Genomic DNA, 14,969 nt, shown 5'->3' on the forward strand with positions numbered 1-14,969 from the left:
GTTCTGCTCTGATATTAGTTATTTCTTGTCTTTTGCTAGTTTTGAGTATTTTTTTTTTTTGATCTTGTTCCTCTACCTCTTTCAATTTTGATGACGGGGTGTCAATTTTAGATCTTTCCTTGTTTCTCATGTGGGCATTTATTGTTATAAATTTTCCTCTCAACACTGCGTTAAAGGTGTCCCAGAGATTCTGCTAAGTTATGTCTTCATCCTGATTGGTTTCAAAGAACATCTTTATTTCTGCCTTCATTTCATTGTTTATCCAGTTGACACTCAGAAGCAAGTTGTTCAGTTTCCAAGTGGTTGTGTGGATTTGAGTGTGTTTTTTAATCCTGAGTTCTAATCTGATTGTGCTATGGTCTGATAGACTATTTGTTGGGATTTCCATTCTTTTGCATTCACTGAAGAGTGATTTGCTTCCAATGATGCGGCCAATTTTGGAGTAAGAGCAATGTGGTGCTAAGAAAAATGTATATTCTGTAGATTTGGGGTGGAGCATTCTGTATATGTCTATCAGGTCTGCTTGATCCAGCTCTGCATTCAAGTCCTGGATGTCCTTGTTAATTTTGTGTCTCGTTGATTTGTCTGATATTGACAGTGGAGTTTGAAGTCTCCTACTATTGTTGTGTGGGAGTCTAGATCTCCTTTTAGGTCATTGAGAACTTGCTTTATGTATCTGGGTGCTCCTGTGTTGCCTATATATTTAGGAGAGTTAGCTCTTCTTGTTGGATTGATCCTTTCACCATTATGTAATGCCCTTCTTTGTCTCTTTTGACCTTTGTTGGTTTGAAGTCTGTTTTATCATAGACTAGGATTGCAACCCCTGCTTTTTTTTGTTGTTCTTCATTTGCTTGGTAAATCTTCTTCTATCCCACCGAGTCTGTGTGTGTCTTTGTATGTAAGATGGGTTTCCTGAATACAGCACACTGATGGGTCTTGACTTTTTATCCAGTTTGCCAGTCTGTGTCTTTTGGTTGGGGTGTTTAGGCCATTTACATTCAATGTTAATATTGTTATGTGTGAATTTGATCCTGCCATGTTGTTACTGGCTGGTTTTCTTGCCCATTAGTTGACTCAATTTCTTCATTGCATTTTTGGTCTTTGCCATTTGGTGTGGTTTTGCAGTGGCTCATACTTGTTCCTTTCTGTGCTTAGTCTTTCTTTCAGGAGCTTTTGTAGGGCAGGTCTGCTGGTGATGAAATCTCTTCATAACTGCTTGTCCATAAAGGATTTTATTTCTCCTTCGCTTATGGAGCTTAGTTTGGCTAGATATGAGATTCTGGATTGAACATTCTTTTCTTTAAGGATGTTGAATATTGGCCCCCACTCTCTTCTGCCTTGCAGAGTTTCTGCTGAGAGATCTGCTGTGAATCTGATTGGCTTCCCTCCGTGGGTGACCTGACCTTCTTTCTGGCTGCCTTTAGCATTTTTTTCTTCATTTCAACCCTGGTGAATCTGATGATTATGTGCCTTGGGTTGCTCTTCTTGAGGAATATCTTTGTGGAGTTCTCTGTATTTCTTGGATTTGAATGTTGGACTGCCTTGCTAGGCTGGGGAGGTTCTCCTGGATAATATCCTGGAGAGTATTTTCCAGCTTGGATTCATTCTCCCTGTCATATTCAGGTACACTGATCAAACATAGATTAGGTCTTTTCACAGAATCCCATATTTCTGGGAGGCTTTGTTCATTTCTTTTCACTCTATTTTCTGTTGTCTTGCCTTCTATTTCATTGAGTTGATCTTCAATCTCTGACATCCTTTCTTCTGCTTGATCAATTTGGCTATTAAAACTTGTGTTTGCTTTATGTAGTTCTTGTGCTGTGTTTTTCAACTCCATCAAGTCGTTCACATTCTTCTCTAAGCTGGTTATTTTAGTTAGCATTTCGTCTAACCTTTTTTCAAGGTTTTTGGTTTCTTTGCATTGAGTTAGAACATGTTCCTTTCACTCAGAAAGGTTTGTTATTATCCGCCTTCTGAAGCCTGTTTCTGTCAATTCATTGCACTCTTTCTTGGTCATGTTGTGTTCCCGTGTTGCTGAGGAGTTGTGATCCCTTGAAGGAGAAGAGGTGTTCTGCTCTTTGATGGTTTCATCTTTTTTGTGCTGTTTTTTTCCTCATCTTCGTGGATTTACCTGGCTTTGATCTCAGGGAGCTGCTTGATGAGGTCACTTTTCTGCCTGTTGAGGTGCTACTTGGTTTCTAGGGACTCCTTCAGGTTACTAGGTAAGCTTCCTGTGTCTTTTTTGTTTACATTGGGAGGTTAGGCCCCTGTCTTCTACTGACCTGAAGGTGCTGCTGGGTGGTCAAGAACACCATCCTGTTGCTACATAGGCTTCCTGTGTTTTTTGTTAAAACACAAAGCCTAGTCCCACCTGTTTAATGGTGGGTTGTCTTTCCTCCACAGGGCTGGATCATTCAGCGTTCTGCTCAGACTGAGGCACTGGCTGCATAACCTGCTACAGCTAGTGCTTCAGCCCTCTGCAGTTTATGGGGGAGGGTAGAGACCTGCCCAGCCCCACTGTCTTTCTCCCCACTTTCAGCTCCCTCTCTATCTGGTCATGGGGGAGGGGCCCGCCCAGCTGCTCCATCTGTCTCCCTGCTTTCAGCTTTCTCTCTCTCTGGGCAGGGGGAGGGGGGCGACAGATCAGTCCACAGGCTCTCCTGACCAGCTTATGGGCTTATGCATTTGCTTAGATCTCTGCACCAATCTGGAACACTGTCCTGGATTATTATTCAACTCTGTGCTTGTAATTCCTGGCACTTGACTGGCAAAGATTCCCTGTTCCATGTATTGCTGAGGCTTTGGGGAAATGCTGTATCTGGACTGGAGTGCCAGAGGGGGAGCCTCAGACTCACCGGTCAGATGCACTTTCTGGGTGAAGTGGCACCCCCCTCCCGCCACCGTCTCAGTCTGCCCTGCCTGGGCTTTGTTTGCCGTCTGACCAGACCAGTTGAAATGTACCTGGTACCTCAGTTGGAGCTAGAAGATCTCTTGATTTCTGCATCTCTCTTGCTGAGTGTTGTACACTGGAGTTGTGTCTATTTGGCCATCTTGACTCCCTCCCAGGGAAATCATTTATAGCTTCAATACAACTCCAAACAACAAAAAAAAATTTAGGAGGATTTCTTCCCCATTACCTTAGAGTTACAATTGGGACAAGTGATTCGAACCATCCAGGTATGTCTTGCCAATATTTATTTCCTATAAAACTAACCTGAGGGCAAAAAAAAAATTCATCTCCTGTAAGTTGGCCCTGAAAAGCCCTGCTAGGCCTTTGTTCTGTTCTGGGAAGGCAAGAGGAGGATGTCAGTGGCCCCTAACGTGGATGCATACCTGGCTGCCTGAGACTGACAGCCACCCTCAGAGCCACAGGCTCCAGCTCAGGACAGTGTGCAAAGAGTGCTCAGCATCTGTTCTGCTTAGCAGGAACCTGCACTCCTTGTCCTCAAGGATTTGATCATGTTCCTGGGAAAAGCAGACTTGCAAGCAATGAACAGCTAGAGAAAAGGACAAAACTAGCAGTGGATGCCAGCCAGAGTTTTCTCCCTTGGGTCCCAATCTAAATATGACTTCCCAGAGGGAGCCTCCCAGCCCTCCTCAGCTCTGCTTCCTTCAGCACAGCCCTTATCACTCTGTTTCATAATTGACAAGCTTGGCAGGGGAGGACCCACAACTATTTTGCTCATTGCTGCATGCCTGGGGCCTAACATGGCCTGAATAGGGTTTGACAAACAAATGAAAGAATTATTGCTAATTTGCATGGTACAAGCTTGAAGATACAGCAATTCATAAGCAAGTAAGAGTTACGAGGGCAGACCTGTGCTGAAACCACTTGATGGATTTTAGCTACTAGGAGCACAGATGGGTCTGGGGCTGGATCCTTAGGATGGCCAGGACTTAGATCAGGGATAGCCAGGCCTCAGGAGTCTGTTTTTTTGCACAGCTGCACAAAGACCAACTACCCTGTGTAGACACCCAGACCTTTGTACCCTCTGCTAGTACTGGACCTCCCCACACACTCCAAAACACAGACAGCAGGACAGGGACAGGAAGCGTGGCACACACCAGGATGCTGCTGGGCTCAAGTCTTGCCCTCTTCACACACATGGGCCTGAAGACTGAGTAGCAAATATCAGTTGGAACCCCATAATCCCCACACAGAGAAGGGCCAAAGTTTCCAGACCCAAGGAGAGTTGCTCTGTGGTATAAAGTCAAGAACTAAAGCCTGCTCACTACTCCGCTGGCTCCACATCAACAGCCTCAGAGCAAACAAAACTTGCTAACACCCCTCAGGAAACAGCAGGAGTGGAAAACGAGGGTGGTGCTCATCTCAAGGGGACGACCACAAGGTGACTTATCCCCTCAGCCTCTTGGAGAGGCACTTTGGGTTGCTCCATCTCTCTCCCTCCAGTGAGAATGTACTAGAAGCTTCCATGCCAGTCCAGGAGAGCTCATACGGCCTGGCGGTTGAGTCTCACATGCCGAAGCCCCCTCTCATCCTCTGTGGCCATGCCATACTGCATCCATATGGCTCTAGAGCCATCCCCACTTTACCCATGCTTTGTCCTCACCCCGTCTCTGCCTCAATCCTTAACTATGAGTTAAAACATGCTAGGTATCATTGTATGATGTATATTACCTTTATCTCTAGATCCTTATGGTTGAGACACATTTCCTATGATGCATGAAGTGCAAACATATCTTTCAAAGTAATAATGCATGCAAAGACTTACTCTTTTCCATCCCTGCCTCTTATCCTATCATACACTTTCTGCATCAGGTAGACTGGGTATAATTAACTAATTGGGCAGTGACATTTAGAGAGGCCTAGGGGTTATGGCCATGTAAGAGGCAGACCAGAGACAAGAACCCAGGATGGAGGGCTTTGAGCAGAGCCCCCAGCTGTGTACCCACTACAGCACAGCCCACCCCAGATGGGCATACACCTGTTGACTTACTTAGTGCGAGCTCTTTAAATTCTGGGAGGCCAGCAGCAGCACAGAGCTGGTAAAAGATGTGGTAGTTCCTCTCATCGTCTGCCTAGAGGGCGAAGAAGTGAAGCAGTTTTAGGGCAGTGACCTCTAAGATCGTTCCCTCTGCCACTGTAATCCCAGGGTGCTCCAGGTGGTGGAGGCTGAGCTCACTTGTCAATGATTTCCTCCACACCTCTACCACCTTTAATTCCCACCTCCTGACTTTCTGTTCACTCTTATGGGGCCCCTTCCTTCCAACCTGAGGGTTTATACCTCTTGACTTATGCAAAAGCATGTATGCGTTTTCTTTTTTCCTTCTATATAGAACATTGTTCTTCCACAAATGGTGAGTCAGTCAATCAACAAATATTTATTCAGTCTTCTGTGCTGCTTGGCTGATGTCCCATAGATTGTCAGTTCCCTTCTGTGAGCTCCCATTCTCCTTTGGGAGACTCAGAGCGAAGTGGAAGCTGTGCTTGCCCATCAGGTCAGGCTGGGCAGTCAGGAAAGACCCGCAAATGAGGCAGGATGTCTGGGGGACACCTGCAGCTGGACTGGCCTTACACAGGTGGGGTGGGCCTGGGGGTGGGGATTCAGGAGGCCTGAGAAAAGAGAGCTAAGGAAGAAGGAAACTTCAGGAATGTCCTGGAAAGAGCCATGAGCAACACATTGGACCCATACCCAACCCAGCAAGCTACTCCCTTGACTGTAGTGTAAAGAAGGATGGGGGGCTTATCAAGCCAACCTGTGAGGTGCAGAGAAAACACAGGCAAAAGCATGGGGAGCTGGTTAAAAAATTCATTAGACGTTTGCTAAGTATCAGCATGGAGATGTCACCAAGAAACAAACAGCTGAGGCAATTCTGAGGTCTCCTTAAAGGCAGCTGAAGCATGAGGACCAGGAAGCCATTTAACCCAAGGCAAGAGTCTGCCACAGACTCAAACCAGGACCTGAACCATCATCATCTTGGTTCAGTGATGGGAGGGCAAAGGGAGCTGGAGGAGGACTTTTGTTGGTGTTGTGAGTTGCGCTGACTCCACCAAAGTCAGGGTGGAGGTAGAAAAGGATTACAAAGAGGCAAAGACTAGCCAGCAAGAGGAAATTAAAGGTAAGCAAAGAACAGTGAAGAATCAAGTTGGATAAAAAGTGGGACATCTGGGAGTTGAGCAAAGATAACACATGGACACAGGGATGAAAACATCACATGCCAGGGCCTGCTGGAGGTTGGGGGCCTAGGGGAGGGACAGCATTAGGAGAAATACCTAATGTAGATGACGAGTTGACAGGTGCAGCAAACCACCACAGCATGTGTATACCTCTGTAACGAACCGGCACGTTCTGCACGTGTATCCCAGAAATTAAAGTATAATTTTTAAAAAGTGGGATATCCACTTATTTGAAAAGAAAACAAACTAGGTAGCCAAGTATAATCATTTTTTAAAAACATACTAAATAAGGACGTTCTCAGGAAACCTAAAACCCAGTCTGTATTTATGACATTCTCCTGATAAGACTTTAAAATCCATACGGAAAAGGTCTGTTTTGTCCTTTACTGTACCTTTGGTGTCTAGGACATGGCTAACACATAATAGGCATTCAATCTGTTTGTTGATTGAATCTAAAAACAGTACTGTATAAAAATTTTTGAGACCTAATGCCTATACCATCTGAATGAACACATACTAATGAAAGATAAGCAGCAGAAGAACAAGTACATTCAATTCCAGGCTCACAAGATGAGATTCTCTTTGGGCCCAGAGAGTGGGCAGGGAGCAGAAGTGAGGTCATTGTCCATGGGAAAGACACAAAAGGGCTCTAGTCCTCCCACTCACCTGGAAGACCACTCTGGACTTCTCCAAGAGGTAGGTCCTCATATTGGCCCCAATGATGTGGTACCTTTTGTCAAAGCCAATCTGGATGTACTTGCCGAATCGGCTGCTGTTGTCATTGCGGGTGGTCTTAGCATTTCCAATGGCCTGCATGGACCAAACAAACAAAGGTATGAAAAGAAAAAAGAGGGCTTTCTTGATTTCAGGATTGTATGCTTGTGGCAGCATGTGTCCCCTTTCTCTTCCTTACTTACAGAAACCCTCTGTTCTTGGTAAGACAATAAGCTGAGCTAAAAAACAAAATAAAAACATGAGACTCTTCATTTTCCAGCCTCTTAACTCTTGAGGATGGCCAATGAGAGTAATGAGTTCATTGGTGGGCTCTTCAAATTGCACCTAGGTGTGGTAGAAGGTGCATCCCACTGTCCCTCTTCTCTTCCTCCTCCTTCCTTGACTGGAATGCACATGTGATAGCACCAGCAATAGCAGTCATCTTGAAACTATGAGGAAATGGCCTAAAGAATCATAGATACCTTAGCTGTGACATCCTTGAGCCACAAAACCAATGCCAGTGCCCACTAGCTCTGAACTTTCTGGAAAAAACAAATAACCCTTCCTGTGCCTAACACACTTTGATTAGTTCTAAATGAGGAGGCAGTCAACTGTCACTCCCAACTGGTAAACGATACCTTCCTAGCAACAGGCCACAAATTGACCCTCCTTCTCACCTCAGGAAGCCATCATTCTTCTTGATACTTCTTCTGCAGCAGCAAGGTTACAGTTCAAAACACTAGAGGATGACTTCACAAATGAGTGGCTATGGGACTAAGTTCATCATGTGAAGATTTGCTTTCTATAAAACACCATGCCCATGCATTGGTAAAGAATATATTAATATTTAATCCCTTTCATATGCTTATAATTTTAGGTGGATAAAGCACTTGAAAAACATCTGCTATAACTTCTTAGTGGTCTAGAAAATTTGAAGTACAAAGAAGTCGGAAGAAAAGCCAAAATCCCCACCTGACCCTCAAGTCTTGCTCAGTCCAATCTGAGTGGAAGAACTATTAGTGTGTCCTGACATCCCAAAAACCATGATGCCCAGTGGCAATCTAGTATTGACAAGGCTGACAGAATGGGGAAAAGCAAATTGCTTAGAAGGTCACAAAGTTGACCTATAACTAACACTCCTGAAAATATACCATTGATTAAAAAAAGGAGTTCCCTTTTTCTTTTCTTTCTCCAAAGCCCTGTGCTCCCTCTGCCCTCACCCAAGCTTCCCATATGCAGTTTTCCCATGGCTCCCTGTACCTAGCCAACTCATCTTCCTTCAAGCAAGCAGGCCTTCCCTGATCCTGAGGCTAGGGGAGCACCTCCTGCTGCATGCTCTTCCAGGCCCTGCATTTTCCTCTTCTTCCCCTTACCCCATATGCAGTTAACCCTCTGTGTTCATGGTGGCAAATATTATACATCTGTTCCAGCACATGGTAAGCACTCAAAAATATTTGAGTAAGTGAAAGAGCAAACGAACCTAGGTTTCAGTTTTTCTCTTGTGAAATATAAGTATGGGACTCCTTGTCCCCATAGATAACTTGCCACTGCAGAGTCCTGCAAACACCAGTTGCAGTCACAATATACTTTACTGTAGGATTTAAAGTGTATAAATCAACCTGCACATCAGGCACAGTATATATCTCTGGAAGAAAGTGTAGGGGGAGAAAGTACAACCTTGGTATGTTGGAATGCTATGAAGGGCATCTTGATGCTTAGAACATGCCCAAGGTCAGGGCAAGGCTAGAGTGCGGTCAGCCTGATGTAACTCTCAGATACCTAATTGGAGGAATTTATGTCATCAGCTCCCTCCAACCAAAGGTGATGGGTACTGATGCTCCTGGCACCCAGCAACATTGTCATCTCAGCAGAGGCCTCGGTGCATCCACTTTCCTTCCACAAAAAGAGGTGTCAGCCTTCAAGGCCCCACGAGACAAATGCAGACTGGCAGACTTCAGTAAGCCAATTTCTACTTAGAAAATGGAAAAAGAGGTTATATTTCCTAAAATGTTGGTAAAAAGCATTTCCCAGGCCTTCAACCTAAGCCAGGACCTGGGCTGGGCTCCTTATAATCTCATGTAATGCTACCAAGAACTGTTCAAGATAGGCATGACTGACTGTCACCACACTTATGGGAAAACTTAGGCTTAGCAAGGTCAAGTCATATGCTAAAGGTCACATGCTGGGAAGCGGCAAACCCAAGATAGAAACTCAGATATACCTGAATCCAAAGTCTATGTTCATTTTACCTACACAGCGTTCACAGTGCTCCTCCATATTCTGTCTCCTCCAAAACACTCACCACCAGACAGGAAGCTACCACACATGTGTGTAACTTCTCATGGCTCAAATAGCCAAATCAAGTCAAAGGATAAAGACAGATATCAATCCTCACTTATATCTTTTTATGAAAACCAGAAAGAAGTCTCTCAGAAGATGCTAGGAAACCAACTCACTGCTATGAAACCTAGCAAACAAAAAATTAAACATCTACTTTCCAATGTAAACTGTATCTCAGGACAATTAAGTAGTTGTGAAGGGACATTTCTCTGCATAGATTTATTTCAGCTAATATGTGCAGGAGGAGTAATAGAATGAGAATATCAGCATTTTGTAACTACTGATGAATTAATAGGTCCAGGCATAATCAACGTCTGCTCACTTCACAGAAAGACAGCCAGATCTTCTGTGCCTCCTAATGGAAGCCCAAGTACCACATCGTAAGGATTCCTGTTTAAAAAAAAAAATCTAAGCAAGTCTCTAAATTTTACTATTCCTTCACAGGAAATACAGAGGACAAAGGCACGTGTTTAACAGAATTACACGAATGTAATCAGAAAAGGCCAGTATGTGGAAAATTCTAAAGGAGAAACTAGTTTTAACAAAATTCAGTTTTGAAATTTTAATTTCAAATTTCTTAATTTCTAAAATGGCAATAAGACCTTTTACTATATCTGAGATAATTCCTTGTGATAGCTTAGGAGAACCTTGCCCAAGATCTGAAGATCACTGCCAAAAGATTGGCCTTCTCTACTTTACTAGGCTACTTTGCAAAGTGACACAATAGATCTAAAAGTACTGGGTCAACAATTTGGAAAGAAAATCAGGTATATTTAGTAAAACCGAACATGCACGCACCTAACAAATCAGCAATTCTACTTCTAGGTGTTACCGAGAAAAATTCTCACATAATTCAAGTGGGCAAGAATGTTCCACTCAGACTATATTTAACAATAAAAAAGAAATGCAACCCAGATATTCATCAGTAGGGAAAACATAAACAAAATGTGGTATATTCATACAATCAGATTTTATAAAGCCGTTAAAAGTGATAAGCTAGAACACAGCTTATGGGTTAATAAAAAATGTAGAACGAAAAGTTGCGAAGTGGTTGATGGAATATGATACTAAATATATATGGTATAACAATCTTTTTGACGCACACAGAAATGCACAGTGAAATAACAATGGATTGGAGTAATTTCAGTGTGACTGGATTGCACAATAAAGAAGTATGTATCAAGTAGTATGAATACACAAATAAGGAGCAAAAACAACCATGTCCAGTAGGGAGAGGCTTTAAGAAGTGAAAAATTGAAGTGGATCCTAAGGTGAATAGAATTCTGACAGTGGGAAAGAAGAGATTCTATAAATATAGTGTGGACAAAGGGACAGAGTTATGTTACAAAATGGACAAGTGTGGAGGGGCTAAAGTATGTTGATACATGAGAGAAAACAGGAGACAAGACTGGTAAGGTGTGTAGGGGGTAGATTCTTGTAAAAATGGGTTAACAGTTTCTGGCCTTCTTTGCCCTAAAAAACGTGAACCCTTGGCCAGTGCTGGTAGCCAGCACTTAGGGAGGCCAAGGTGGGTGGATCACTTAGCCTAGGAGTTCAAGATCAGCCTAGGCAATGTGGCAAGACCCTGTCTCTACAAAAGAATACAAAAGTTAGACATGATGGTACATGTCTAGCAGTCCCAGGTACCCTGGGGGCTGAGGTAGAAGGATCGCTGGAGCCCAGGAGGTAGAGGCTGCAGTAACTATATTCATGCCATTGTACTCCAGCCTGGGTGACAAAGCAAGGACCTATCTTAAAAAAAAAAAAAAAAAAAGCAAATCCTGAAAATAATATATCAGGTCTTAGTCATCATTTTTGCTAACTTCACTGTAGCCTCCTTTCTTTCTCCCAGGATAGGGGCATTATTCTCTGTGGCTCTCGGAGTTGTCGGCCTGCACACTACAGTCATCCTGAGAAATGATGTGACATCTTTGGCTTAGACCTGGGTTCTTTTCCTCCTCTAACAGTCTCCTGATTACCAATGTTCTTTTAATCATTGCAGGCTTGTGAACAAATCACTCCTGAGATGCTGACAAGATCTTAAACAAAACAGGGTCAGATAGTGCTGGTGGTGACAGTAAATCATCCCAGTGCACCCCAACCAATCTCAATCCATCCTCGAGCTGCCTTTAATTCAAACAACTGCCACTCAGCATAGACTACTGGGATTTCCGCCCCCTCAGACCTTCAACTCTTGGTCTCCAGGAGGTGTCTGCAGCTGCTGGGGAGCAGATACAATGAGACGATGCTGTGACCATAACTGATTGCTTTGTTGGGAGGTGCCAACCTTCCCCACAACAGGGGCAGAGCAATCAATCAGTAATCTGCTGTCCGTCCCCTGATTAAGACATGCTCTGTGCTGGTTATAACACTCTGAACAGCCACAAAATTGACTGGGCTTCCTGATACAAGATTCCAGCTAGACTCCATTCTGAAAAGTCGTGTTTTCAGACTCAGGAAGTGCAAATGCCTCTTTCTCTGCTTGGCAACACTCTTTTTGTTTGTTTCTGTTTGTTTTGTTGTCATTTTTGTTTTTTTGTTTTGAGGCGGACCCTCGCTCTGTCACCCAGGCTCGAGTGCAATGGTGTGGTCTCAGCTCACTGCAACCTATGCCTCCTGGGTTCAAGCGATTATCCTGCTTTAGCCTCCCGAGTAGCTGGGATTCTAGGTAACTGCCACCACACCTGGGTAATTTTTGTATTCTTAGTAGAGATGGGGTTTCACCATGTTGGCCAAGCTGGTCTTGAACTCCTGACCTCATGATTCACCCACCTTGGCCTCCCGAAGAGCTGGGATTACAGGCGTCAACCACCGCACCTGGCTGGTAACACTCTTTCTAATCCTACTCAGGGTTATTCCTGGCTATAATTCTTCCTTTCATGTTCATATCCAAGACTTCTTTCAAATATAACACTTAATGCCAGCTCTAGGATGGCAAAATTCTCCATTTGACAGAATAAGCCCTTGGGACCCACTCACATAGTTCCAAAGTACTAATTTGCACAAGGCAAAAAATTAATGTTTTGAGCTTGAACCACTGTAGCCTTTATTTACATGATCACGTAAGATTAAGCATGTTCACACACTCCTCCTTCAGGCTTTAGCAACTGAAGCACATTGTGTGTAGTTCTGTGTGCACATGTTGCTTTTAATCTCCTCTGTGTCAAAGTACCCTGCTTCCCGACAGCCTAGCAGCCCACCAGGCTATAATGGATATTCCAAACATCGGTCATGTCAGACCACTGTGATTTAAAAAGCATTCCCAAAGCAAGAACTCAAAGATACTTTCACACCCACATTCACAGCAGCATTATTCACAACAGCCAAAAGGAAGAATGAATAAACAAAATGCGGTATGACCACTCAGTGGAATACTGTCCAGCCATAAAAAGGAACGAAGCACTAGCATATACCAAAACATGACTGAAGCTTGTCAACATTATGCTAAGTGAAATAAGCCAGACACAAAAGGACTAATGTATGATTTCACTTCTATGAGGTACCTAGAACAGGAAAATTTGGAGAGATTACCAGGGGCTGGAGGAAGGGGGAATGGAGAGTTACTGCTTAATGGGTAAAGAATTTCTGTTTGGGATGACGAAAAAATTCTGGAAATAGATGGTGGTGATGAATGAATGAACACCGTGAATGTACTAAATGCCACTAAACTGCACACTTAAAATGGCTAAAATGGTAAATTTTATGCTATGCATCCTTTATGACAAAATTATAAACAATTTCCCCATGTCTCATACATGTTTACTAATGTGGTGATCTGCCTTCACCAAATTTCCAACATGACTAATAATAACCACTTTGTTCAGTCTCCAGAGCTCAAAGAGGTTTCTTGTAGTTCTTCTATGCCCAGAATAACTACTGTATTTCTAAAACAAGTAGTATACTGCGTCTCTGATATCTTACTGCCTAAAAGATGGACAGAATCTTGGAACTCGGTCAAAGGAGAGATCCTGCTTTCACGCTCATTTGAGGTGGAACATGACGTTAATTGCGGGGTGGCTGTCTTAGCTGTTCAATACAGCCACAGTACCAGGTCTAAGGAGGCCAAGGCTATAGTCCACAGCCAGCTTCTGACTTGGCCCTGGCCGTGTGTCTCAGTATGGGGCTCAGACTAAATGCTGCAGTAAATATGCTACCAACGATATGTCAGAAAAGAAGGGGTCAGACTATGGTAAAGCCATTTAGTAATCTACATTTGCAGCCAATAGGATAGTTCATAAAAAGTTGAATGATATGGGGACAAGGCTTATGCTGTAATGTTAGTGGAATAGCTAGAAGAAAATATATTGAAATGTTGGGTGATTATCAGCAGTCTGTAGTATTATAGGTGATTATTTCCTTTTATTCTTTCATATTTTCCAGTGAGCCCTTCCTATCTTTTTAATAGGTCACCAAGTGTGGTACCCAGATGAGCAACACCAGCATCACCAAGGAACTTCTGAGAAATGAAAATTTGGGGGGAGGTCCTCCCAGACCCCTTGTGAATCAGAAACTCTGGGGTGGGGTCCAGCAATCTGTACTCTAACAAGCCTTATAGGCAATTCTTAGGTACCCTCAAGTTTGAGAAGCACTGTAATAGAATAAAAGTTGTTCCTTTTATCTGTTTTTTTAGTACCAATGCCTTCAACTGTATTCACCATTTTCCAAATCATGTAAGAACAAATACTGAAACTTGCTTTTGAAAAACTCTTAGTGAACAGGTAGAGAATTGTGCTAATGCAATTCTGAAAGCAGGAGATTTTGCCTGAATAATCAATGAACCCCTGTGAATCAAGACTCAGAATTTACTCCTGCACTTGGTAAAGGAAGAGGGGGAGAGAGGACTGGGGAAGGTCCAGGCAGGTTCTTGTTCCCCTAAGTTCCAAAATCATCTGAAAGACCAACCCCCATGGTGACTTGGGTTTTGGTCGATGGGACTCAGGGCTCCTCATGGAAACCTGACGCTATCTTGCAGCTTGCGGCCTCCACTAAATGTCTTCTTACTATTGTAGGTGTGATGATAGAAGGGAACTGTTCAGTTAGAAATTCACTAGACAGACTGAGAACAGAGGGGCTGCCCAGGGCTGGCAGAAAGGCCCTGCTCCTACCAATGTAACCCAGAAAATAACAAAGAGCTTTAGCTTCAAAGGCGGGGAATGAAAGCTGGCCCAGGGACTACGAGGCCATTTCATTCTAATCTATCAAAATGAAGGCTTCATAGAGAAAAGTGGGGAAAAGGGACAGGATTCTGATCCTAAAGCATGATTAATTATAGCAAGATCTCGTTTTTAGCTAATGTCTCTAGCCTGTAGTTGTATCAGCTGCTCCGAGCCTACCCTACCCAGACTATCACGAAGCCTGGGGAGTGAAGACACAGAGGGGGCCTGCCCTAGCCAATTCATGCCATCACAGGGAACTGTTTACTGAGGAGCTTCAACAGATGCTAGGTGATCACATACCTTTTGGCTTTACCTCCCCACAGAAAGATAAAATGCCCAAATACTGTAGGTTGAAAGTATTCCATCTAGGCTTCCCCATCCCCCCTTTCTGATACAGCAGGCCCTCAAAATTTCTAAGGGTTTCAGTGAAGCACTGATCTCTGACACATGATGTCAGCAGGGAAGGTGACAGCAACCGAGGTGAAGGAGGTGGGGAAGGACAGTCACTGTCACAGTACAACATTCAGCAGTCAAGGGACATGGAGAATATGAGGACACTCCGCCCAGTAATGGGAACCGAAAGACACAAGCAGGTCAGCATCCGTTGTTTTTAGAGGCAC

At 43.7% G+C, this 14,969-nt stretch overlaps 1 protein-coding gene across 4 annotated transcripts in view; it reads right to left on the reverse strand.

Moving 5' to 3' along the window:
• MYO5B (myosin VB) overlaps positions 1-14,969 on the reverse strand; it is a 390,326-nt gene that overhangs the window by 170,273 nt on the left and 205,084 nt on the right. For all 4 annotated transcript variants that reach the window (XM_008979769.5, XM_008979768.5, XM_054244178.2 and 1 more), the window contains exons 6-7: positions 6,806-6,949; positions 4,959-5,040 (exon numbers count right to left, since the gene is read on the reverse strand). In XM_008979769.5, the coding sequence (XP_008978017.4) occupies positions 4,959-5,040; positions 6,806-6,949 (226 nt within the window). The remainder of the gene's footprint in view (positions 1-4,958; positions 5,041-6,805; positions 6,950-14,969) is intronic.

Source organism: Callithrix jacchus, chromosome 13 (assembly GCF_049354715.1).
Source record: "Callithrix jacchus isolate 240 chromosome 13, calJac240_pri, whole genome shotgun sequence".
Taxonomy (NCBI): domain Eukaryota; kingdom Metazoa; phylum Chordata; class Mammalia; order Primates; family Cebidae; genus Callithrix; species Callithrix jacchus.